This window comes from Idiotropiscis lumnitzeri, chromosome 13 (genome assembly GCF_059441095.1).
Source record: "Idiotropiscis lumnitzeri isolate Australia: NSW breed Sydney's pygmy pipehorse chromosome 13, RoL_Ilum_1.0, whole genome shotgun sequence".
NCBI lineage: Eukaryota > Metazoa > Chordata > Actinopteri > Syngnathiformes > Syngnathidae > Idiotropiscis > Idiotropiscis lumnitzeri.
In genome coordinates, this window is record NC_142403.1 from 21,249,173 (window position 1) to 21,271,776 (window position 22,604).

Consider the following 22,604-nt stretch of genomic DNA (forward strand, 5'->3'; position numbering starts at 1 on the left):
TGATGTGGTGTAAAGCCCCTTCACGATCGTCTGTGCATCTGCAGACTTGCTTAAAGTAACAGTGTTGAACATATTTGAATTTCATGTCATCCCAACGAACACACAAAGTACAAAGCGCAAATGCATGCACATTACACATTAGTAAATGACGTTTCGTCATCTTTAATTGCCGTCTCCATAAAATGACGTAGCCATTGACGTTCGTCTCAGTTCTCCAACTGAGGTCAGTCCTCTCTTGTGCTCCCCGTATCAGTCTTCTTGCTGAGCTTTGTGGTCAACAGAGGCGTGAGGACACCGAGGAACATTTAAAGAAATGAGATGTGGCCTTCGTCTTTTCAAGCGAAAGTAACGCAGTTTTTATGTCGCTGTCACAACAAGTAGTTGCCAACGCAGAATATAGAATCGAACTTGTAGACGCATTTGACAAGTTGCCCGAAAACTGGCCACTTTTCTCACAAGAATGAATATGACAGACGACGTCTTTCTGAATTAAAATCGAAGGGGGAAGTTCTTCTGACGATCAAGAGTCCAAGACCAATCGAATGGTGACAAAATAACAGCAAACTCTTTCGGACGAGTTAAGGTATATTGCTACTTTAATTTGGTTTTAATGACGCAATTTAATCGAAATGAGTGAGTGACCATTTGCTGTCCCTCCAATTTAACAGCGAACAAACTGCACATCGAAGGTTGTACGAGCCAATTTATTTCTCTGGCTGGGGCCAAAAGCACAGAAAAGATCATTTTTATGATTGCGTTGTCATTGGAAACACATTTTCGTTGGGTGGTAAAAAAAACCAATGCCGTGATTAGTGATTTAGCATCAGTCGGATAAGCGAACCTTTCTTATCGTTCCGCTTGAGGAAGTGCGTCCAAATATTGGACTGCTACTTTATTTGAAGTGAACCTTAAACGCGTGCTCGTTGTTGACACGTTTGAGATTTTGCAAGGTTGTACTGAGACGATGCTGCCAAGAGAAGCGATTTATGTTCTTTTTCGAATGGTTTCAGTACATTTTGGCATATTCATATGCATGACGGTGTTATAATGTGAAGTCATTCTAGACTGGTAAGTCTTGCAAAATAAGACGCAATCAAACCAAATATTGCAATATACACAACCACATAGTTCGTATATGATGCACAGTTCATGTATTATTACATCAACCACCGTTAAATCGAGGAAATGGAAAATGATCGTTCACGTGTCTAGCGCTTTTCCACTTATTCGGACACTCAAAGCCCTTCACACCGATCGGGAGGAACTGGGCCCTCAATTTCTTGCTCAAGAACACTTGGCCCAATGTGAATGACCGCTCGACCACTGAGCCACGACATCCCCGTCATTAAGGTTCATAATTCTCCAAAAGTAGAGTCTAACACAACTGATTTGATCCAAATAAAATAATTTGTCGCCTTGAAATTAAATACAGGTTATACATCAAATATGACATTGAAATGAATCAGAAACATGTCTTTGTTGGGAATAACCAATAATATTTATCGGCGCTGCCCCCCCCAAACCCCCCAAAAATGGAGCTAATTTGAAAAAGTTCCCATTAAAGAGGCATTTCAACTTGAATTGTCGGGAACAAAACACTCGTCAACCCAGGAACACAAATTGCAGAGCACACGGAACATTTTCTTAGATTAGAAGAAGACTGAATTAGGGCTGGGCGATATGACCTCAAATCAATATCGCGAGAAATTGAGCAATTTTACCTCGATAACGATAAATGCACGGTCATTGTAATAAATTTCGGCAACGGTAAATTTTCGGTTTATCGCCCAGCCCTAGACTGAATTCGGAATTGAAATCTTCAATGTTTCCACACAACCCCTGCAATGTTCTCTCCGTTTGGGGAACAAAGACGCTTCGGTTGATTTTTCCGACGGATCGCGATTCATCCCGTCATCCCAAACATTCTGCTCCAGCACCACACAAAATCGACCATCGCTCCGAACAGAACCCTTTTTTGCAACTCTCGCTTTTGCTAATGGACTTCTTTTGGCTTTCCAGTGGCTCCAGCGTCCTCCTTCAGGATCATGACGTCAACTGGCATCCAGTACTTCATCGTCACGGAAACACCTGATCTTCGACATTATAACGCCGGTTGCATCTGTTACATGTACGGCCACCAACAAAGTTTGGGCTTTGACACTAAACTGCAAGTATTCGTCCTGGGCTCCTATCCAACGTTGTACGACGAGATCGCCAAGAGATGTTTGGAAGAACTGAGTGCAACTGAGGCCGCTCTGCTGCTGGCCCTCGCAGACGACTCTGAACGGCTCAAATGGTTCCGAGAAAAAGATGTTCTCCATCGAGCGCTGACATTTCGTGAGGGGACTGAAGTCGTTGTGGAAGAAGGAGGAGAGAACTTGAATGGCATCATCCGCTACATTGGAAATCCGTCAAAAGCGGCGGCCGACGAGCCGTTGGAGGAAACGTTCTTTGGAATTGAACTGAAGGTAGGACTTTTGCGATACGGCTCGTTTCCACACGCAATCACACCGTCTCATTTCCCGGGAAACTTTTTTTTTTTTTCTTGATCTCACATTTCCAAACACATGCACATGTCAAGTGTGCCGTTTTTCGCTGCTGCAGGGCGACGGCAAAGGCAAAGGCAATACGGACGGCCGCTACGAACACGCCACGCTCTTCACTTGTGACCCAGACTGCGGCATATTCGCTCCTTTTTCCAGAATTCGCCCACGTCATTCCGAGTCGTCGTCAGCGGCTGACGCCGAGTCGTCTTCCGGTTCCGAAACGCAAATACCGGTCCCGGGAGACAGAGTCACGTACTTCATCGAAGACTACTGCTGCTACGGAATGGTGCTCAACGTCAAGGAGAAGGATGGCAAACATTTTGTGTTGATCTCTACCGTAAGTCATCAGTTCTCAAATGTTTTTGCAAGCAACCGGTCTTGACACACACATGGACTTTTTTTTTTTTAAACGCCACCGGTTGAGGTTCGCCTGAAATTGGCGCAATAAAAACATGAAAAAAAAAAAGTTCTCCTGTTGGAACACGCCCATTTTCAAACAGGCAAGTTTGATATTGTAAGCAAAAAAAAAATGGTTTCGGGCATTGGAACTTGATTCAAATAGCAGTTGTCAGTAACAAGCAATCAATTGCCACATCTGCTGCAAACTTGTTTTTATTTTTTTTTGGAGAGAAATCATTTTTATTTCGATCCCGCGCACATGTTGTGTCCCAAAAATCCTAAATTTAGAAGCATTTCTTCCTCACCAGTAGGGTCGAGGCTCATTGGCCTTTGCTTCATTTGAACAGCAGGTGGCGCCAGTGTGCTTTGCAGTTGCGCCAGGGCCAAGGTTCCATTTTGGAAGCAAAAAATAAAAATCTGATATTCAAATGCGATGACCAATTTCACTTTGTTCTTTTTCAGGACATCGATGCCACTGGGAAGACTGGCGAAGTTGAAGTCCCACTCCAGTTTGTTGTTGTTGGGGAATATCCTGCCAGTAGGATCATGCCAGTTTCAATCCTACTTGTGGGACGTTCCGCCCAAACACGCTTTTTTTTTTTTTTTCTTAGAGTCCGATCTTACCGCGCTTGACAAACCTGCATTGGAACCCAAATCGGACATGGGCGTAAACTCCCTGGTGGAGGTTTCTTTGGGTCGAGGCAGTTCGTATGGAATAATCCGCTGGATCGGAAGCCTTCCCGGACGGACGGAAATCATGGCTGGACTTGAGCTTGTAAGGTCTTCCTTTTGCCTTTGTGTGAACCTCGAGTTGACGCAATCTGATTTGGACGGAAACTTTTGCTGTCATTTGCAGGAGGAGGACATCGGCGTGAGTGACGGCACCTTCAAAAACGTCTCTTTCTTCCAATGTCCTCCCAGGAGAGCGCTCTTTGTCAAGTATAGCTGTTGCCGTCCCGATGCACGATTTCTCAATTGCAGTGAGCCCGACGTGTCACCGAAGCACAAAGTCGAAGGTCGGCATCCGACGTAGCCGGCAAAGTTGGACCTTTGACGTGTTTCTCCGTGTGCACGTTTTTGTTTTTTTGCGGGTTTGCCACGTGTGCACCCGAAGGCTGCAAAATTTGCTTCATGCAAATTCCGTTTGCAAGCCAAACATTTCCAATCACATCACAAATGCTGCAACAAAAAAAGCGTGCCTGAGTGAGCCCACTGACACCAAAAAAAAAAAAGAAAAGCGATTGGATGGATTCTGCCGCTTTGCGATGATAGCCAAGTTGTATCGAGCAAAAACTAATTGGGAATGTCATCCAACCAACCCTCGATATGAAGAAGTATGCGTGCTTCTGAAATTGTAGACATGAAATCAAGTATGCAATTGAATTTCAATTGACTAACGCAGACCCGAGTCTCATCATCCAAGCGCCGGAGAGCAAAGAAACACTCGATGCAAATGTGAAACGATTCCTTTTTGACAACATGACTCGGGACACAATTCGGATTCGTTTTCCATCCAAAGCGGCACAAATTGTCGAACGTCGACGCGGAAGTCGAAACGTGTCGAGGTGGAAAGCCTCCGAACTTGCACGTTTGAATGGACCCGGCGACCTTGAAAGTCACCCCGAAAATGTCTTTTGCTTCAGGCGGACAAAGAGAAGAGAGTCTTGAAAAAACGGATCCCGTGGCTCCCATCGGCTGGGATCAAGTGGAGCACATTCTGATCGGACGGATGAAAGGCATCCAGGGACACTGCAACTCTTGCTACATGGATGCTGCCCTCTTCAGGTGAGGAGGAGAAACGCACCCGTCGGCTGCTCGTCTTCATTGCATTTGCATCTCAATCTTGATGGATCGCTGCCATTTTTATTCTTCAAAATGACCTCCCATATAAGCTGGTTGGGGTTCCGGCCCGGTCGCGGTCCAAACTCGACGTGTCAAAACCAGCGTCGTTTCCAAAAACAATTGGAGCCATTTGAGGCCAAAGCGTTCCGACATGCATTTGAAAAAGTGCGACGGCTTTCCCTGCAGCTATTCTGAATGTAACCCGGTTGGTTCTTTTGGGTTTGCAGTTTGTTTTCGTGCTCATCCGTGCTGGACTCCATGTTGTTTAAAGCGCTCGAACCGCAAGACGCTCCGATTCAGAGAACGCTGCTCAACGATATCGTCAACCCTCTGCGAAGGTGCGTGCGTGCGCGCCGCTTTGAAGCCGGAGCCTCGGCGCCGTCAATTCTCTCTGAATGCTTTTTCAGCGAGGGCTTTGTGCAAGGACGACATATCATGAAGCTCCGCCGGCAGCTGGAAAAACACGGCTACTCGCCCTCCTTCACCACCGACGAGAAAGGTGAGTCGCCACGCGCGTGCGCTTTTGCTCTCATCCAGCCGCTCTTTTGCAGATCCCGAGGAGTTTCTCACCGTCGTCATGCATCGCATTCTGGCGCTCGATCCTCTCCTCAAACTGTACGTGGCCGCCGCGGGCCGCCAGCGTCGCTGGCCATGCGCACTTGACCTTTGACACGTGCCGTTGTTGGCTGTCCGCTTCAGGTCGGCGGGCGGCAAAGTGCAGGAGAGTTATTGTTATCAGATCTTCCTGGAGCACAACCACGGCTTGGTTCTTCCCACGGTGCAGCAGTTGCTGGAACATTCCTTTCACGACGCACGACTCAAACTGGCCGAGGTGAGACGGGCGTTTGTCCGCTTTGATCCCAACGTACGTCCTCCCGGTCGAACCAAAACCGAGGCCCGCTTCGAAGACGAGTCTTCCGACGGAGGATGGGCCAAACCCAAAAGATTCTTTTGAAGAATATTTACTTTTAGTTGTCGACCGTCCTTCCATAACCAGGCGCTTTGGTTTTTTTTTTTTTTTCTCCGCCAAAAGATTTTTTTTTCAAATGAAATGATGAAAATGTTTTCTTTTTGAAAATGACTTTTTCTATCTTCACCTTCTCCGCGTGATGATTTCAGGCGCCGTCCTGCCTCATTCTTCAGATGCCTCGCTTTGGCAAGAAATTCAAAATGTTTGACAAAATCGTGCCCTCCCTGGACTTAGACGTCACCAATTTGCTCTCCGCAGGTAAGCGCGTTCCGTACGGCGCCGACTCGCGCCGTCTCGGCCACCGACGGGCTTTTTTGCGTGTTTCAGGTCCTCGGCAGTGCATCCTCTGCGGACGTCTGGCCCGCGAGGAGTGCCGCCGCTGTTTTGCGGAGCCCGTTTTCAGCCGGACGGGATGCAAAGTCTTCTGCGAGATGTGCTCGCTTCAGGTTCGGAGCGTCGACTTTCCCTCCCGTTCGCGTTGGGCCTCCGGAACGGCTCGTCTCGTCGCCCGAGCGGGAAATCCAAATCGGCTCCGCGCGTTTCAGGTTCATTCGCATCCCCGGCGACGCGGCCATCAAACGAGCGCTCTGCACGTTCCCGAAGGTGACGCGCCGGCGCCGGACACCGTGGACCTGTTTGCCGTCCTCTGCATCGAGACCAGCCACTACGTGTCGTTCATCAAATACGGACCCGACCGTCACCACTGGATCTTCTTCGACAGCATGGCCGACCGACAAGGTGAGCGATGTCGGCGCTCTCGTTGCCGTGCGTCCACTCAATGCGGTGCTGCGCTCACGCAGGCGGCAGCGACGGCTTCAACATCCCCGAAGTGCGAGCGTGCCCCGAAGTTGCCGTCTACCTGGACATGTCTCCGGCCGAGCTGGCCGCTCAGATTCCTCGCGACATGAAAGGCGTGGCTAAACGCCTCTTCTGTGACGCCTACATGTACTTGTATCAGAGAACCAACACGTGCCTTTATCGCTGAAGGGGGGGGGCGGGGGGGGGACACACTGCAGAAATGTTTCAATTTGCTTCGTACGTCGTCGATAACAAAAAAGACGAGAGCCAACTTGGACAAAGATTTCATCATCTCACCTAAATTGCCCGATGAAGAAAAAATGTCGCCGAGTCGGCACGTTTCGGCCGCAACATTTAAATATTTTGGGGGTTTTTCTTTCCATTCCGTTTGGAATGATTCACGATGTGTTCAGGACCAGTCAAACTGCCGTAAATGTTGCAACCAAAGTCTCGATGATTATTCAAACGTGGTCTCGGGCGGCCGCTTGAGCTGATCTGACAGCGGAACAAATCGAGTTTGTTCCGATATCAGGCGACCGCACTTGAAAAGCTCCGGACGGTCGACCTCTCAACTGACGAAAGAGGCCAAAAACGGCCTTTCAACTTTTTGCCTCAAAAGTCGCATTCCAAGAAAACGTCGTCTCGACATCCCGACAGCGAAACGGAATTCTCTCACTTGGGTTACAAAAATTTGCCGCAATTTCCGGACCCGAAGACGAGTTTGGCTTCTGTTCTAAAATAAATTTACGCATGTTGTGGTCGTTAGGCAGACATTTTTTGCATCTTATTTTTCTTTTGCAATGGGATTATTTCTCATTATGTGACACGATTCCCCTAAATAAAAAAAACTCAGAATTCTAATTATTCTTGTACAATTTATTGTTTTGTGAGTTCAGGGAGGAGTCAAACAATCGATGGGACCGCGTTGCATTTCAGCACGTTTGGATCCGTCTTCGTTCTTTGACGACGCGCCGTCCGGAAAAAGCCAACATCCGTCCGTCTTGATGAGCTGGGAGTGACGTCTTCCTGAGTCGGACGGCAAATTGCTCGCATCAATCAAATCAAATCGATTTGAATCCCGGCGGCCTTCCGCTGCCGACTTGGCGACTTCAAGTTCTTCAAATGAAATCCAACTGGCGCTTTTAAATCGAGGTTGAGGAGAGAGAGAGATCTTTCAAGGAACCGCGACATTTTCGGCCTGACAAGTCGGTCCGCGCGGATGCAAAATGTCATTTCATCCGCGAGGCTCTCGAACCGAGCCGGACCAAATCCGATCGTCGCCCTCAAGAATCGAACGTTGGAGAGACGCTCGCTTCTGGAAACTCGATTGTCGTCGTGAGTTTGGTTTTCTCGGGTGTGCCCTGCAGCCGTTCCAGATGTCGCGCGGCTCGCTCAAACGTCGCTCGCTTGGCTCCGGCTCAGCTGCCGCATTCCAGCGACGACGCGATGGCGTTTTCTGTCTTTGGCTCATTTCCAATCGGCGACGTTTCTTCCCTGGGAGGAGTTGCGCTCTGGAAACGGACGATTACGCCGTCAGACGCGCCGGCATTCACGCCCACCTCGGGCCCGCTTTGACACGACGACGACGACGACGACGATCGCTTGCGCCGGCCAATCGGATTTCTGACCACTTTTGCAGTGGTGTTGAACTGCAGTTGGATCTCATGGCGCCACGGCTGGAGAAATAAGATACAGAAAGACACTGAGCGAGTGTTGGACGACCGAGCTTCTCTTGAAAATGTCCTGGCAAGTCGAACTGCAATTCAATTCTCTCCTTCGGCCGTTGGGGTTTAAAAAAAGCTCAATTCTATTTGACATTTCCAAACGGCGCTTTCGGGTGTGTTGATTCCGCAGAACGCCGCCCCCTCACGAGTGAGTATCCAATCGCAAGCCGCGTTCATCACCTTCGGCGTAAGGTCAGCGAGAAGGCGTCACCGTCGCCAACTCGTGATCCGATTGGCTATCGCAAATGACTGCAAAAGTTCATTCATGCCGCGAGATTGCGACCGAAGGCCTCGGACGAGTAGTGCGCGTTACTCCTATCATGAAATCTGCCTGGCGACACGAGCGAGCTGAATTCTGATTGGATAAAAACACTGACCTAAAAATAAAAGATGACATCAACGTGAAGAATATGATCAGGATTTCTTAATTGTGTTCGGCCAGCAGAGAAGGCCTTGCAGGCCTTGACCGCCCGCCACTGGCACCGATGGAAATTTTGTCTTCTCTGGTCCTTAACAACTTGTCTTATTGGTTCCGTCTTCCACGAGTTGAGGGGAAAAAAAAGAAAATATAGATTATGACGGAAGGTCACCTATTTCTTGCATGACTAATAATTTTGATTTGTGAAAAGAAATCATGATTGAGCAGTGCAGCGGCTTTGTTTTGTCCAACTAAAATGAGACAAGAGCAGTTGAAACATTAATGGCACGCAGCCCAACTATTGCATCATCGCCATCTCGAGGCGCATCCATCGCGGAGGAAAATGTCAGCCGCTTACTTCAGTTGCCATTCAAGGTCGCTCTCTTGGACCGATCAGCTCTCTCTCCGCAGCACGAGTTGGCCGACGTTGGACGTTTGTTTCACCCCCAAGTCCATTCCACATGTGCGCTCACCGTTGCTTTCGACGATGTTCTTTACGCAGAATTTGATGATCAGCAAAAGGTTTCTTCTCCACCGCATGATCCAAACAAAAGCAATTGTAGTGACCCCTTTGCCTATCAAACGGGTCACTATGGTTGCTACTGGCCTGGGTTGTTTCGACGCGTGTCCGTTCCGCTTTTTCCAAAGTAAAGTCGTCCAATTGTCCGTCAAGTCAGCTCACGCCATTCTTCCCACCTTGTCACCGTCACGCTCTAAAACTTTTTTGCTTCCCCAATAGTAACCACCTGGGTCTTGTTAGCCCATTGATTAAATAGCCCTGTGGCCAATGGACACCACACTGCCCCCAAGTGGCGGGAGGTTGAAAGCAAACATACGTTAACATAAAAGCAATCATGACCCTCAGGTGTGTGAACCTCCTTATAAGAAAAGACCACGCCCCCCCCGTGACGCCACCAATCACTGTGAAAGTGGCGCGTGCACAACACACAAGCACGCATCGTAACAAAGGGAAAAAAAACAGCAAACACTGCACGACTCCTCCACTTGCGTCTCTGCAAAATGTTTGTGGACTCGCAGCCGCAAACAGTCGGCGTCCCGTTTTGTGCACAAACACGAACTGCGCCTTGCTCACTTTCTCAAATTGTAACTTGAATTTGGATGAAATCAAGACCCAATAAAGCGCATCATGGATGGATCAAACGAATGATGTCATAACTAAGTTTCTGGATTATTTCGATTTTTTTAAGAGCGTCCCACCGCCATCACACGACAAGCCAAATTTCCCCATTGTGGGACTAATAAAGGACATCTTTATCTTTAATGTGAAAGCGAGTCGTCGTTTTAGGCCAGAATGCACGCTGACTTTTGACTTTTGACTTTTGACTTTTGACTTTCGTGTGATTGATGACTTGAACGCCATCGAAAAGCGGGCGCGTCTTTTCGCGCTCCGGGTAGCGCGTTTGTCCGCGAGTGCGCGCGAGCGAGCGCGTGCGCGTGCATCCTCCTCGGCTCACTTGAGTCCGGCTCTTCATTGTCAAGCGTGCACCGGGACTGAAAAGCAACTCCATTCTTTGCCTTCATTTTGAAAGAGGCTCCAAAAAATCTCGCCGCGACTTGTTTGCTTCGTGACACAAACGAGAAAGTGTTTGTTTCATTTTCCTTTTTTTTTTTGCCGGGAAATAACCGCAACGACGTCAGAAAAGCGTGCGCAGCATGTCCGCGTCTGAAGAATTTTGGTGCAAACGGGCGCCAACATTTGTCCAGCTGTGTCTGCTGCAGATGTTGTTGAAGACGGTGAGTGACTTTCCGAATTTCGACTTGATCACGTTCAAATATTTCGTCACGTGATGATCATCCCTTCACGTTCCTCAATTAAGGATCCGAGGGCTAATATAACTCAGACAGCGTAAACATGAAATGGTCTTCATATCAAATGTGCAGCAATTTTGTCATCATGATTTTCCAGCAGCAATGCGCAGATTCCATCCAGATCATCTCGCAATCCGGAAAATCTAAATTGTGATGTGACTTGAATAGCTGATTGGAGTTTCTTAATCATTTTATACAAAAGCGGGTAATTAAAGAACACAAAATAAATACTTTCAAGAGGAAAAACCTCTGCAACTCAAATCTCATTTGTAAATCCTTCCAAATGTCACGTCTGTAAATTTGTAAAACCCGAGTCAACTACCCTTCCCATTCTTCCATCTATTATCTGTCCCGCTTCTCCTCACGAGGGTCGCGGGAGCCGATCCCAGCTGTCTTCTGGCAGTAGGCGGAGTCACACCCCTGATTGGTCGCCAGCCAATCGCAGGGCACACAAAGACGTCCGTGCTCACAAACACAATTTAGAGCGTCCAATCAACCTGTCGGGCGTGTTTTTGGAATGTGGGCGGAAAAAAAGCCACCTTGGCACGGGGAGAACATGCAAACTCCACACAGGAAGGGATGGAAGCCACGACCTCTGGAAAGTGAGGCCATCGTGCTAACCGGCGCTCCTCTTTTATTTCCATTTGCTAAAATTGTCGATGAGAAAGTAAAAACGCTTCAGACGTGTTTTTTTAAAATCACAATCTGCCAGTTGATTGATCATTTGAGCGTGAAAATGATTTATTTCTGAGGCGCTCGTGAGCAAAGCTGCAAAACCTTTTTTGACAGACGTTGCGGTGTTCTTCTTTTAAGGAAATGATTCTCCGAAAAAGGATTTTGTTTGGTCAAAGTGCGTTTAAAGCGGGAATGTCCACGGGCGGGCTAACGTTCCCTCGTCCCCGACTTGCTGTCCTTGATTTGAGTTTCGGACTCTTTTGACAAAAATGTCGTCCGCGGACCAAAAGTGGCTCGGTCTTTCCGGGTTTTGAAAATGGACGCTATTCTCCACGCATTTCCCGGCCCGAATTTCCCTTCACAGACTTTCATCGTCTTTGCAAAACCTCCTCCGGCAGCAATTTGGATGTGAGATTGCAGTGACGCACTTTCGACATTTTCCGGTCAAATTGTCTCCGGTGCGTACTGGAAAAAGGAGTTTGACGTTATCAATACGTCCGTTTTTGAACGCGAAAACGAAGACGAGGAAAGCAGGCGAGCGCGTCGCCGAGCTGACGATTGGCAATTATTGTGTCGCCGCGAAACGACAACAAACCAAAGGACGAGAAGCACAAAGCGGCGCCGCCGTCATTTCATCGGCCTCGAGGGCACGCCAATTACGTGTCATCGTAACGATGGCGCCGGACACGGTTGACGCCATCGTTGCCCTTCAATAATGACGCTGATTTCGTTGGAGTCGCTTTCCGATTCACGCTCGCCATTTCAAAAGCAATTTGCAATTTACCACACCCGCACAATCGCCGCTCCCAACATGGAGAGGTCTTGATGTTTGTTGTTTTCATGACGTCGTTGAACAGATACGAAAGACGGGAAATGATTCACCTTTGCCGTAACACACACGCACACACATAGAAGACGCCATCTGGAAAGCGCTTTGTTCCGGCTCCAGCTGTTGTGAAATGCGCTTCAGGAAGAAAGTACACATATATAGATGTGTGTGTGTGTGTGTAAAGCCTCCCTAATTGCCTAATTGAAGCAATTCTGTAAAAGATTTCTTGTCACGTTCGCAAAATATTTGATTTGTATCCAAGCGGTAATTTTGTTGAAGGCCCAAATCGTTTTTGCAGCAAGGCAGAACTCGCTCGGTAGCTTCGAATATCCTAACGCCCCCCCGCCCGCATTTTTTTTTTGGACTTGCGGGATCTGTCTGATATGAACAAAATTGTTGGACATCTTCAACAATAAAATGCAAAAATGCTTCCCGTAGAATTTCCATTTCAAACGCTTTCGCCGATTAAGTTGTTGTCCCGACTTTCACGAGGAAGCTCTGCGTTGTCCTCTCCCTCGCTTTCGCTCGTTCCTTCTTCCATCGGCATTATCTGGGTTGGCGTCGCCGCACGGACGGCTCGCGACGACCGTGGCGCGCTTTGGGAACTTGATGAAAACGTCTTCACGGTTGCACGTCGGGGACACTTTCGGACCCGAGCCTCCCGGCCTCCGTTTGCTCGGCCCGGCGTGTTCGTCGGGCGTCTTCGGTGTCGTCATGACGACGATGATTGCAAATGTTTTCTGCTGCCGTGTAGGCGGCGGCGATGCACCCCGACTGCGCCCTGGTGCTTCGGCACATGAAGGCTCAGGAAGAATGCGGCCGGATCATCGCCCAGGAAGAAAAGAAGCGCGGCGCTGCAACGGGTACGCAAGACGCAAGCGAGAGGCACTTTTGGGTCCCACTCACACGCTTCAAAGTCGATTCAAATGTTTTAGGTGACCTTTAAAAAAAAAAATGACGCCAAGTCCGGCCGCCGCGATGTCCGGTCGCGCCGGATGAAGACGAAACTTGACAAAAGGAAGGCGGGCCTGCCCACCCAAATAATTAATTACATTTTTATCAGGGAATCCATCTTGCTTAAATTCATGTCCTTGTAAACCACAAGAAACGTTTATCTTGGGACGACTTTGATGTAACTCTCAAATTCATCCATTTTTGCATAAAAAAATAATAATTCGATGTTCAAGGTAAACAAAGCATTTTTACTTAGCTGTCAAAGTTAAAGCATCAATTTTGGAGATTAAAGTGAAAAACTTTGACGTCATTTTACTTGAAAAGTTGCTCGACGGCTCACCGTTCAGGAAATGAAAGAAGTTGAAAAATGCGATTAATCGCAATCAATAATCGACGCGATGAATTCAAAAATTGTAATCGCTTGACATTGCGTCATATCAGAACAATGGAACATGAAAGGAATTCAACCCAAATGGAAATCTTCACCCCCAGAAAATTGATGATCGCTCAAAAATCAAATCAAATAAATGGCGGCAGGTCCTTCGCGAACATTTGCCGTCGGTTTGCTTTCCAGACAAGTCGACTTCATCGTAAACGTGGCAATTGCCTTTTATTTCTCGTCCGCAAATCGAGTTTAGCTCGACACGTTTGTTATTTTGCGCTTTCGGTTTGACGTCTGCGAGAATGTCGGAAAGTCGTCGGAAGAAGACGTTTGTTTTCGTCATCGGACACGAAGCGGCGCCGCATTTTTCCTCCTTTGTGCCTCTTGTCGGCCGTCGCTTCCGCCTTATCACTTTGTTGTTTATTAAAGGGAGGATATTGGCGCGGATCTCCCAGCGGCGCCTTTTCTCTCGTCATCCTTGCAACAATATTATGGTTGCCGCAATGAAGAAAAATCTTTTATTGGCTGACACGACAAAACAAGGAGAGGCGAAGGCGAGCGGCGAGATGACGAACGCGCGTCCGAGAGGATTCCCGAGACGTTTCGCTGGACATTTTGGGCTCGGAACGGAAATTGCGGCAAAACAGGATTTCGATCTCCGAATGTGGCCGCAAAGCAGCGAGAAGCAAACGTGAAACGAGATGACTTGTTTTTACTTTGGAGGGGGTGGGGAGGGGAGTCAATTTTGGGCAGGACGACGTTTCGGGTGAAGCGGCACTCGAGTACGTTTGAATACGCGCCAACGAATTCCTCGCAGACCGTCGCCCGCGATGGAACTTTTTCATCTGGAGAATTTGAGGAGACGCGTCGAGATTGTGCAGACGTCAGAAAGCGGCGCAATCTTGAATGTTTGCATTGCGATGTCGGGACTGCTCATCGTCAACTTCAAGTCCCTTCGAGATAACGGCGAGCGAATGAAAAGGAACGCACGCAGAAAAGGTGCGATGGCGCGCACCTTCCGTGAATCGAACCAAAGGAACATTTGGCGCAGTTGGTCCCGATGAAGACAATCGGACCGAGACGACGTCGCTCGTCTCCCGCGAACAAATCCCGTTTTTGCTGACGGGATTTGGGGCGGGATCGACCGCGGACGCGTCGCATGACAAGTTGGGAAAAATGCTCACGCCGCATCAACAAAATCAGATGTGGGACGCGTACGTGGAGAAAAAAAAAATCGGAAGGATGTGCCGTGCGAACGTGGCCTTGGACGTCATTGTCGTCGTCACGGCAACGCGAGCGCCGCGGCGTGCGCTTCAGGTTGTGTTTTTCCCGCCTCAGGCTGCCCGACGGTGTGGGACGACGTTCGCTGCTGGTTCGGCGTGGAGACGGGTCAGGTGGTCGGCGTGTCGTGTGCCAACGTCTCGCAGATGTTTCTCGACAAAGGTAAACGTTTGGGTTTTGGTTTTGTTTTTCCTTTGGAAGCAAACACAAAAGAAACATTTTGGTTCGCTTACGTTGACAGTAAACGGCAATTCGGAATTATGTTTTGTGTCTTTGTTTATGATGGGATGTCAAATCTTTTGCAGGAATCCCCAAAAGCGAATGAGGCATCTGAAGCGTCCATTTCAGTTTTGAGCAATTTTGCCCTTTTTGTGAGCACTTTGTTGACTTGGACACGCTCGCGTTTTTGGGGGTTTCCTTTTGTGTCATCGTTGCTGCAGTTTGACTTTAAAAAATCATTCTTAATCCGAATCTCAAACCTTGGTTTTTGTTTCTAATTAATTGGCACGCGCGGAAAAAAAAAATAAATGCAATGAGCGCAAACTCCACGCGGCTTTTTGTGCGATTGCCGAGCGTTTCTTGGATGAACTCTTGTAAGAAAATGGAAGCAAGAGTCGAGTTTTGTGGACGAAACGTGACGAGGCGGTCTCGCTTCATCTTTGTCCTTTTTTTCGCTCCGCCTGAAATCGGCTCGAAACGACGGGTGACGTTTCGCAAACCGAGAAGACGAGCTCGCCCGTTGCCGTTCGCATCTCGGAAGAGAGAAATCGTTCTCCGGACCCGATCGCCGATCCGAGTTTTCCAATTGGAGCCGCCTGCACAACGATGACCTCATAACCGGACGTCGGCGGCCTCGACGGCTTTCCGCCCCCGCGGATGCCGGCAAAAGTCAAGCTCGCTCGACGCCTCGACGCGCCGTTCGCTCCGGTGGATCCAAACGGCGGCACGGCTGCGGGCCAAATCAAAAATTGGAAAATCAAAGCGTCGATCGCGAGGCTGGCGAAGTGAGGCCGAGTCGCCTCAGCCTACGGCCCGGCGCGGCTGCGGGGGCGCCCGCGTCACCTGACTTTTTCTTTAGTCAAACGGAGCTGCAGCAAAACCTCCCACGACTGAATCTCTTTGGACGCGCGGGCGGCTTTGCGTGAGCCGTTCGCATCGCTCCGTCTCGCGCTCGCCAAAACGGGAGACCCGGTGACCTTGCATTTCTGACGAGCGCAGCGAGTTAGCTCCATCATCGGCACTTCGGGCCGTTACGTGACGGCAATTTGTTGGCATGGGGCGCATTTGTCAGGGTGAGAAGGAGGAAAAAAAAAAAAAGGACGTGGCCCCGAGTGCAGGGAAGGAGCTGCACACTCGCAAAGTTTTTTTTTTGTTTTTGCAAACGAAGCTGCAGATTAAAATCAGGCGCCGCGTCAGCATTTCAGGCCGGTCCGGTCGGTCCGGGTCATCGGCGCCAGCCAAACAAAGTCCCGAACGGACTTACTGGTACGACGCGGCTTTGAGAGGAAGCTTCTTTTGAAAATGTTGACGTTTTGCCGTCTTCTACTTCTTTGTCGTCGTTCTGCAGCCTAAAAACATTTGCCCTCATCCAAATGAATTCAGTTTTTAGTTCCTGAAAGTTTTGTTCGCTCACCCCTCTTGTTTTTTTTCCTTTTACTGGCATTTGGTCGGCGTCAGACGACACGTTCTTCATCGATGCTTTTTTTTTTTAATCTACGTCTACGATAAATCGTCTCGATTGGCCACGTTGACGCGTCCTGTCAACGATTATTTCTCTTTGCGTTTCGATTTTTTTTTTTTTTTTTTCGCTTTTCCAAACGTGCGTTTTCTGATTCCGACAAATTTGCCGTCGTAGGTTCCATCTACAGGAACTGCACGGAGAACGGCTGGTCCGAGCTCTACCCGACCTACACGGACGCTTGTGAGTTTGCGGAGGACAGCGAAGGCGAATCCGAGGTAGACATTTGCAGAGTCGAAAATGTCGCAAGATGATGACATCATCAAAACAAGACGAATTGTTTTCTCATTTCAGAATTTGGCATAAGATGAGAAGAGTCGGAAAAGATTTTTTTCCAATGAATGAATCGGCTCATGCGAGATTTCGTGGCGTCTCCGCAACTTTGCACAATCGCGCCATCTCGTTAGCGAGCATGAAACAAACTTTCTTGGAGAGCTCTTGAGAAACAACCGTCAGCGCATTCAAAGAGTTTTATGTCAAGTAAACTTGGAAAAACAGATTGAAGACGCTTCAAACTCGAAACGAAGAACATCAGAAGACAAGAAATACGCACGCGCTCGACATAAATCTTTGACCGTATTTTGTGTTCTTAAACGCCGGCGCGGCCGCTGAAAGCAGATGGGCGCCGCGTGCTGAGTCGGGAGTCGTAGCGTCGGCTTTGACGAATGCTCGCTCACGTGGGGGGCGTTGACGTCCGCTCCGATCGACGTTAGACATTGACGAATAGAAATGTTTGTGGATGCAACTCCAACGTTTGCTTCTACAAATTACACGACACACATTTAGACCGTGTGTGTGTGTGTGTGTGTGTGTGTAGATGAGAAAAGACGATTGCGCATCATGACTCGGGAGACTTTTTTTCCATTTCCGGTTTGGCAACCTTAAAACATTTCACATTTTTGCAACAATGCTAATTATATTTTGGGATTCAAAATCCGATTTTGGTTAACTTTTTAAAACATAAATCATTTGGGTTAACGTTTCTGACAGTTGTGGCAGCTTGTTTACGTTTGTTCAACTTTTCACATTTTCAACTTTTTACGTTTGTTCAACTTTTCACATTTTCAACTTTTTACGTTTGTTCAACTTTTCACATTTTCAACTTTTTACGTTTGTTCAACTTTTCACATTTTCAACTTTTTACGTTTGTTCAACTTTTCACATTTTCAACTTTTTACGTTTGTTCAACTTTTCACATTTTCAACCTTTTACGTTTGTTCAACTTTTCACATTTTCAACTTTTTACGTTTGTTCAACTTTTCACATTTTCAACTTTTTACGTTTGTTCAACTTTTCACATTTTCAACTTTTTACGTTTGTTCAACTTTTCACATTTTCAACTTTTTACGTTTGTTCAACTTTTCACATTTTCAACTTTTTACGTTTGTTCAACTTTTCACATTTTCAACCTTTTACGTTTGTTCAACTTTTCACCACGTCTTTACTTGGCGTTCCATTTAGCGGACGCCTTCGAATGAACGCTGACACTAACTTATTTTCCTTTTTGTGTCTTGCGATTCAGACGACGTACTTCTCCAACTTCAAGCAGGTGTACACGGCCGGCTATGCCACCTCCCTCATCTCGCTTCTATCTGCCATTTTGGTCTTCAGCGTTTTCAGGTAAAAATGACGACAAGCGGCGCCGATTGAAACGCGCACCGTGGTCCGAGAATAAAAGTTGTCTACCAAAGCGTTTTTGGCTTTGTTTGTGTTTGTGTAGGAAGTTTCACTGCGCGAGGAACTACATCCACATGAACCTCTTCTTCTCTTTCATCTTGCGAGCGAGCGCCGTCTTCATTAAAGATGAAATTCTGTTCTCCAATGAAGATTTGGACCACTGCTTCATGTCAACGGTGAGCGCCACCGCCAACGAAACCGTCGGCGCATTGCAAAGTCACAAAACGGAGCGGCCGCCGTTTTTCAAATTAGTTTTGCATCGTGTGCGGAAAGACTCGGCGCATTTCACCATTTTGTCAGAGTGCGCGCGAGAGGTTGAGGAGGGAAGCAGAACGTCGTCCAAAACAAAATGAGTGATTTAGTTTCCAAAACAACAACCGGACAAGCTACTTGGATGATCAAAATCACAAAAGCCACAAAAAAAAAAAGTTAAACTCGACTCGGACAGCAAACGCAAACACGCAACTGAGCAGGACGGAAAGAAACCCGAAAACGTAAATCGAAGCGAGCGACGAGGCAACGAGGAAAACCTGGACACGACACGAGCGGCACAGGGAGCTGATTGGACGATTCCATTTTGTGCAACCGCTTGACAAGACCAAATTGAGTCAATTCAACACGTCTTTTCTTTTCTTTTTTTTTTTTAATTATTTTTGGGTGGAAACGCCATGAAACTTTTGACAGAGATAAGAGAGTCATAGAAAAAAAAAAAAGGAAACCAAAAAAAAAGATGCCATTTTAAAATCCAAACATTGATAAAATTGTTCAGAAAAATAATCTAAAACGTTTTGTGGCCCGTCGTTTCGCTTTTCCATGAACGAAACGTCAATCGAGCGTCATCCGATTCCGATCTTGGCTCAATTTTTAAGCGGGCCGTTTTGCGTTTCCAAACACAAAGCGAGCGGTCGAACAAATTGCTGCGAGAGGCTTTGACGTTGACGAATGGCGCCCCTCCTTTTTTTTTTCTTGCAGACGTCGTGCAAGGCAGCCGTGGCCTTCTTCCAGTTCAGCATCTTGGCCAACTACTTTTGGCTTTTGGTGGAGGGCATGTACCTGCAGACGCTGCTGGCGCTCACGTTTGTCTTCCAGAAGAAATATTTCTGGTGCTGCCTCCTCGTCGGCTGGGGTGAGCGTCGACGGGCCGTGGTCGCCGGCGGGCGGGCCATCTTCACGCTAAACCGTCTCGCCGCTCCTCAGGTGTCCCGTCGACAATTATAACCGCGTGGATCTTGACTCGCCACTTCTTGGACAACCGAGGGTGAGGTGACGCCGACTGAGAAGAACACACTCGATGCATTCATCCATTTTGTGTCCCGCCGATTCCAGCCTACGAGCCACAGGTGACGGAAATCATTCCAAGAGAAAAGATTAGCCGTCAAGAAGAAAGCGAAGACGAAAGCAAAGTCGTCGAAATGTGTTTTGGTGGCAAAGTGGTCGCGTAGTTGGCGGGAAGCGCGACAAGATTTTCTTGATGTGATTAACGCTTGTGGTGTGCCTCAGCTGCTGGGACGACACAGATGTGGCCTTCATCTGGTGGATCATAAAAGTGCCCATAACCGCATCGTTACTGGTGAGTTACGGTGCGAACAACGATGGCGACGCGGCAAGCGCCATCAAAAACAAAAATAGATACAAACATTCAAAATATATACAATATAGATTATATCGGAATTTCAGCCAAGAGTGACAGTCTGATCCTTAGAGAAGAGGACTTTTTGTTCTTTACAATAAAAGCCACACTTTGACAGCCCAATGTTTTAGCCCACAAAATTGTTTGGCGCTGGCAATTTGTTCTTTGTGCAGGTTAACTTCATCATCTTTCTCAACGTGATCCGCATCCTGGTGCAGAAATTGCGATCGCCCGCTGTCGGAGGCAACCACAGCAATCACTTCAGGTGAGGCGCCACGCCACCGCGATGCGCGCGGAAAACGTGCTCGTCTGAATTTCGCGTTTTTGCGCACTGGCAGGAGATTGGCCAAATCCACTCTGCTGCTCATTCCGCTTTTTGGAACGCACTACGTGGCGTTCGCGTTCCTACCCGAGAACACGGGAGCGGAGGCTCGTCTTTTCATCGAGCTCGGCTTGGGATCCTTTCAGGTGCCATCTCAACATCGCCGCGCGTTTGTCGGACATTCGGAAACCACTTGATTTAGAAAATTGGCGGCATTGGCGAAACGATATCGAATGACAATGACCATTTTTGGCTTTTAGGGATTTGTGGTGGCCCTGCTCTATTGTTTCTTAAATGGGGAGGTGAGCCACTTTGGAACACAATCACTTGTCATCACGTCAGAAGTGGAAAGATTTGGAAAGTGACTTCTTTTGTTTTGCGCGCGTGTGTGTGTGTGTGTGGGCGTGTGCGTGTGCGTGTGCGCAGGTGCAGGCCGAACTGAAGAAGCGCTTTTGGAAGTGGCAGACTCAGAATTACCTGCGCTACAGTAAACGTCGGCGAACGTTGTTCACCGAAAGCAGCACCGTGACTCAAATTTGCGTCCTTGACAAAACGAGTCCCAAAGAGCAGCCGGCGTGCGGCGCAAACGCTCTCGCGAGTGTCGTCACGCCTCGCAACATCTCCGCAGTTTGACGAGCCGCACGCTTTATACAAATTCGGTGGCGCGCTTGATTCAAACCCGAGCGAGCGAGCGACAAAATCGCGCAGCTCGTTAAGAGGAATCTTTCAGTTTGTGACTCGCCTGCAAATTTGTCATCGCGTTTGAAAAATAGCCAGATATTATGTTCGTGATCAACATTTGGGATCATGACGAGGAGGATGCCGTCAAGTAAAATCATCATTGCGCATTGAAGCTCGCTGTGTCCATTTTATTTCATTGTTATTTTTGTAGGCCCAAAACATTTTGGAATTTGAAATTGTTGAGAGCAGAAAAAAAAAACTAAATGAATAATTTCCACATTTATTTTCCAGGAAAGAAAACCTTTATGAATAAAGATTCAAACTAAAAGCAGAAAAAACCTCAAGGAACAATGAAATAAGAAGTCGTTCTACAACCGGTGGCTCAAGACGACATCCTCGCTTAGATGCGTTAATCACCTTTGCTTTTCAGATCCGGGAAAGAAAATATTTCAGAAGGTTTGAGATGCCAAATTGTTCACACGGGCAATAAAAAGTTCCCATTTGAACTCTGTTGCTAAGGCGGTTGCCAACCAAAAAGCACAAAGGAGTCTCTCATAATGAAGGAAACGGATTGAGTCAGGCCAACAAATAAAACATCCAATCAATAAACGTCGTTGAAGGATTGCAGAGATATTGAGGAGCCGCCTTTGCTACCTTTTGTGCGATGTTTAGTTAAAAAAAACAAAAAACTCCATCCTTGTTTACGGTCGCAGCATCAAAACCCACTTTGAATGTTCTCAACTCCTTTTTCCAACGCTCGACGCATTTGTGGTGTGTCGGTACCATTTTCAGTTTGTTACGACCAGTTTAAGTTTGATCCAAGGAAAGGAAAACACCTGCTCTACTATTTTGGATCTTTGTCGGGAACTACTGTACCGTTTCTTCAAATTAAGTCAAGTTCAAAAGAGTTGTAAGTTGGTTTCATGCAAAAATGCGCGCAAAGTGCATTTTGCTCTCACTGCTTCCATTTTGCGACAGGAATTGAAGAATTGTTGTTGTTGTCGCTTATTGCACTTGGCATGGAGTCCAATAAAAGTGCCGCTTTTCAATATCGTTTTATTGTCTGGAAATGCCGCTGAAAAGCACCAATTATTGCCATGAACAATTTGGCATCAACCAATCCATGAGCCCAAACGTCACCCGAGGTAATCGTTTGCTTCCTACCGATGAACAAAAAGAGCGCTTCACAATTACATCAATCTGTTCCGCAAGGCCCCAATTGCTTCATTAAAAATGTCAATGTTGGTCTCGCTTGAAGTTCTTCTCATGTTTAGTCACGACGATAACAGACATCGACTGAGGCAGAAACTATCGACATTAAATTAAAAGTGGCCGGATTCTTACCCTGACAAACTCCAAGAAGAAGCAAAACTGCTGAGACGGACGTCACACAAACAATTCTGTCGCTTGTCATCTTTGCCACCAGCACGAGCGATTCAAACGAAACGTCAGTCGACAAAGCGAAAGGAAATGCAGAGACCGAGCAAACTTCCGGCGTGACTTTCCTCATGAGTTGGTATTTGTGAAAGCAGCGCCCCCATGTGGTGGCACTCATGAAACGCAAGCAAGCAACGGATGGAAGAAAAGTGAGGAGGACTCAGACTCGTCGTCCTCTCACGCTTGCTTATTTTTGTCATCTCCAACATGGCAGACAAATAATCGTCACGTGATCGAAAACCATTTACATTTGACCGCTCATCTGCCCTTGCATGAAATGTTAAACATTTGTAAGCCTGGTGATAAAAAAAATGTGTTACTTTAGAAGACTCAGTTGCATAACTGCTTCAAAATGTTTAGTTATGACGAGAACGTTAACATGAACGAACTTTTCGTGTCATTTGTGCGTTTTTTTTTTGCAAAGCACATTAAAAAAACGAACACACTAAAAGATATTGCGACAATTTTAAA

At 47.4% G+C, this 22,604-nt stretch overlaps 2 protein-coding genes across 4 annotated transcripts; both read left to right on the forward strand.

Annotated features, from left to right (window-relative positions):
* The first annotated feature begins 228 nt into the window (after positions 1–228).
* On the forward strand, positions 229–6,746 carry cyldl (cylindromatosis (turban tumor syndrome), like). Of its 3 annotated transcripts, XM_088313394.1 has the most exons (15): positions 229–583; positions 2,020–2,468; positions 2,605–2,883; positions 3,408–3,483; positions 3,557–3,720; positions 3,802–3,961; positions 4,589–4,730; positions 5,015–5,125; positions 5,195–5,286; positions 5,339–5,402; positions 5,487–5,619; positions 5,907–6,015; positions 6,085–6,203; positions 6,303–6,495; positions 6,558–6,746. In XM_088313394.1, exons 2-15 carry the CDS (start codon positions 2,046–2,048, stop codon positions 6,740–6,742), a joined length of 2,250 nt encoding a protein of 749 aa, XP_088169520.1. In that variant the 5' UTR covers positions 229–583; positions 2,020–2,045; the 3' UTR covers positions 6,743–6,746. The 3 variants fall into 3 exon arrangements, with proteins under 3 accessions (XP_088169520.1, XP_088169519.1, XP_088169518.1); XM_088313393.1 differs by having other exon boundaries at positions 6,085–6,495; XM_088313392.1 differs by having other exon boundaries at positions 5,015–5,286; positions 6,085–6,495.
* Positions 6,747–10,215: 3,469 nt separating this feature from the next.
* ghrhrb (growth hormone releasing hormone receptor b) lies at positions 10,216–22,184 on the forward strand. The gene is made up of 13 exons (XM_088313397.1): positions 10,216–10,452; positions 12,786–12,894; positions 14,706–14,810; positions 16,504–16,604; positions 17,909–18,006; positions 18,107–18,239; positions 19,036–19,189; positions 19,261–19,321; positions 19,564–19,633; positions 19,867–19,958; positions 20,032–20,161; positions 20,276–20,317; positions 20,442–22,184. The coding sequence occupies exons 1-13, from the start codon at positions 10,372–10,374 to the stop codon at positions 20,646–20,648; spliced, it is 1,383 nt and encodes a 460-aa protein (XP_088169523.1). The 5' UTR covers positions 10,216–10,371; the 3' UTR covers positions 20,649–22,184.
* Positions 22,185–22,604: the final 420 nt, after the last annotated feature.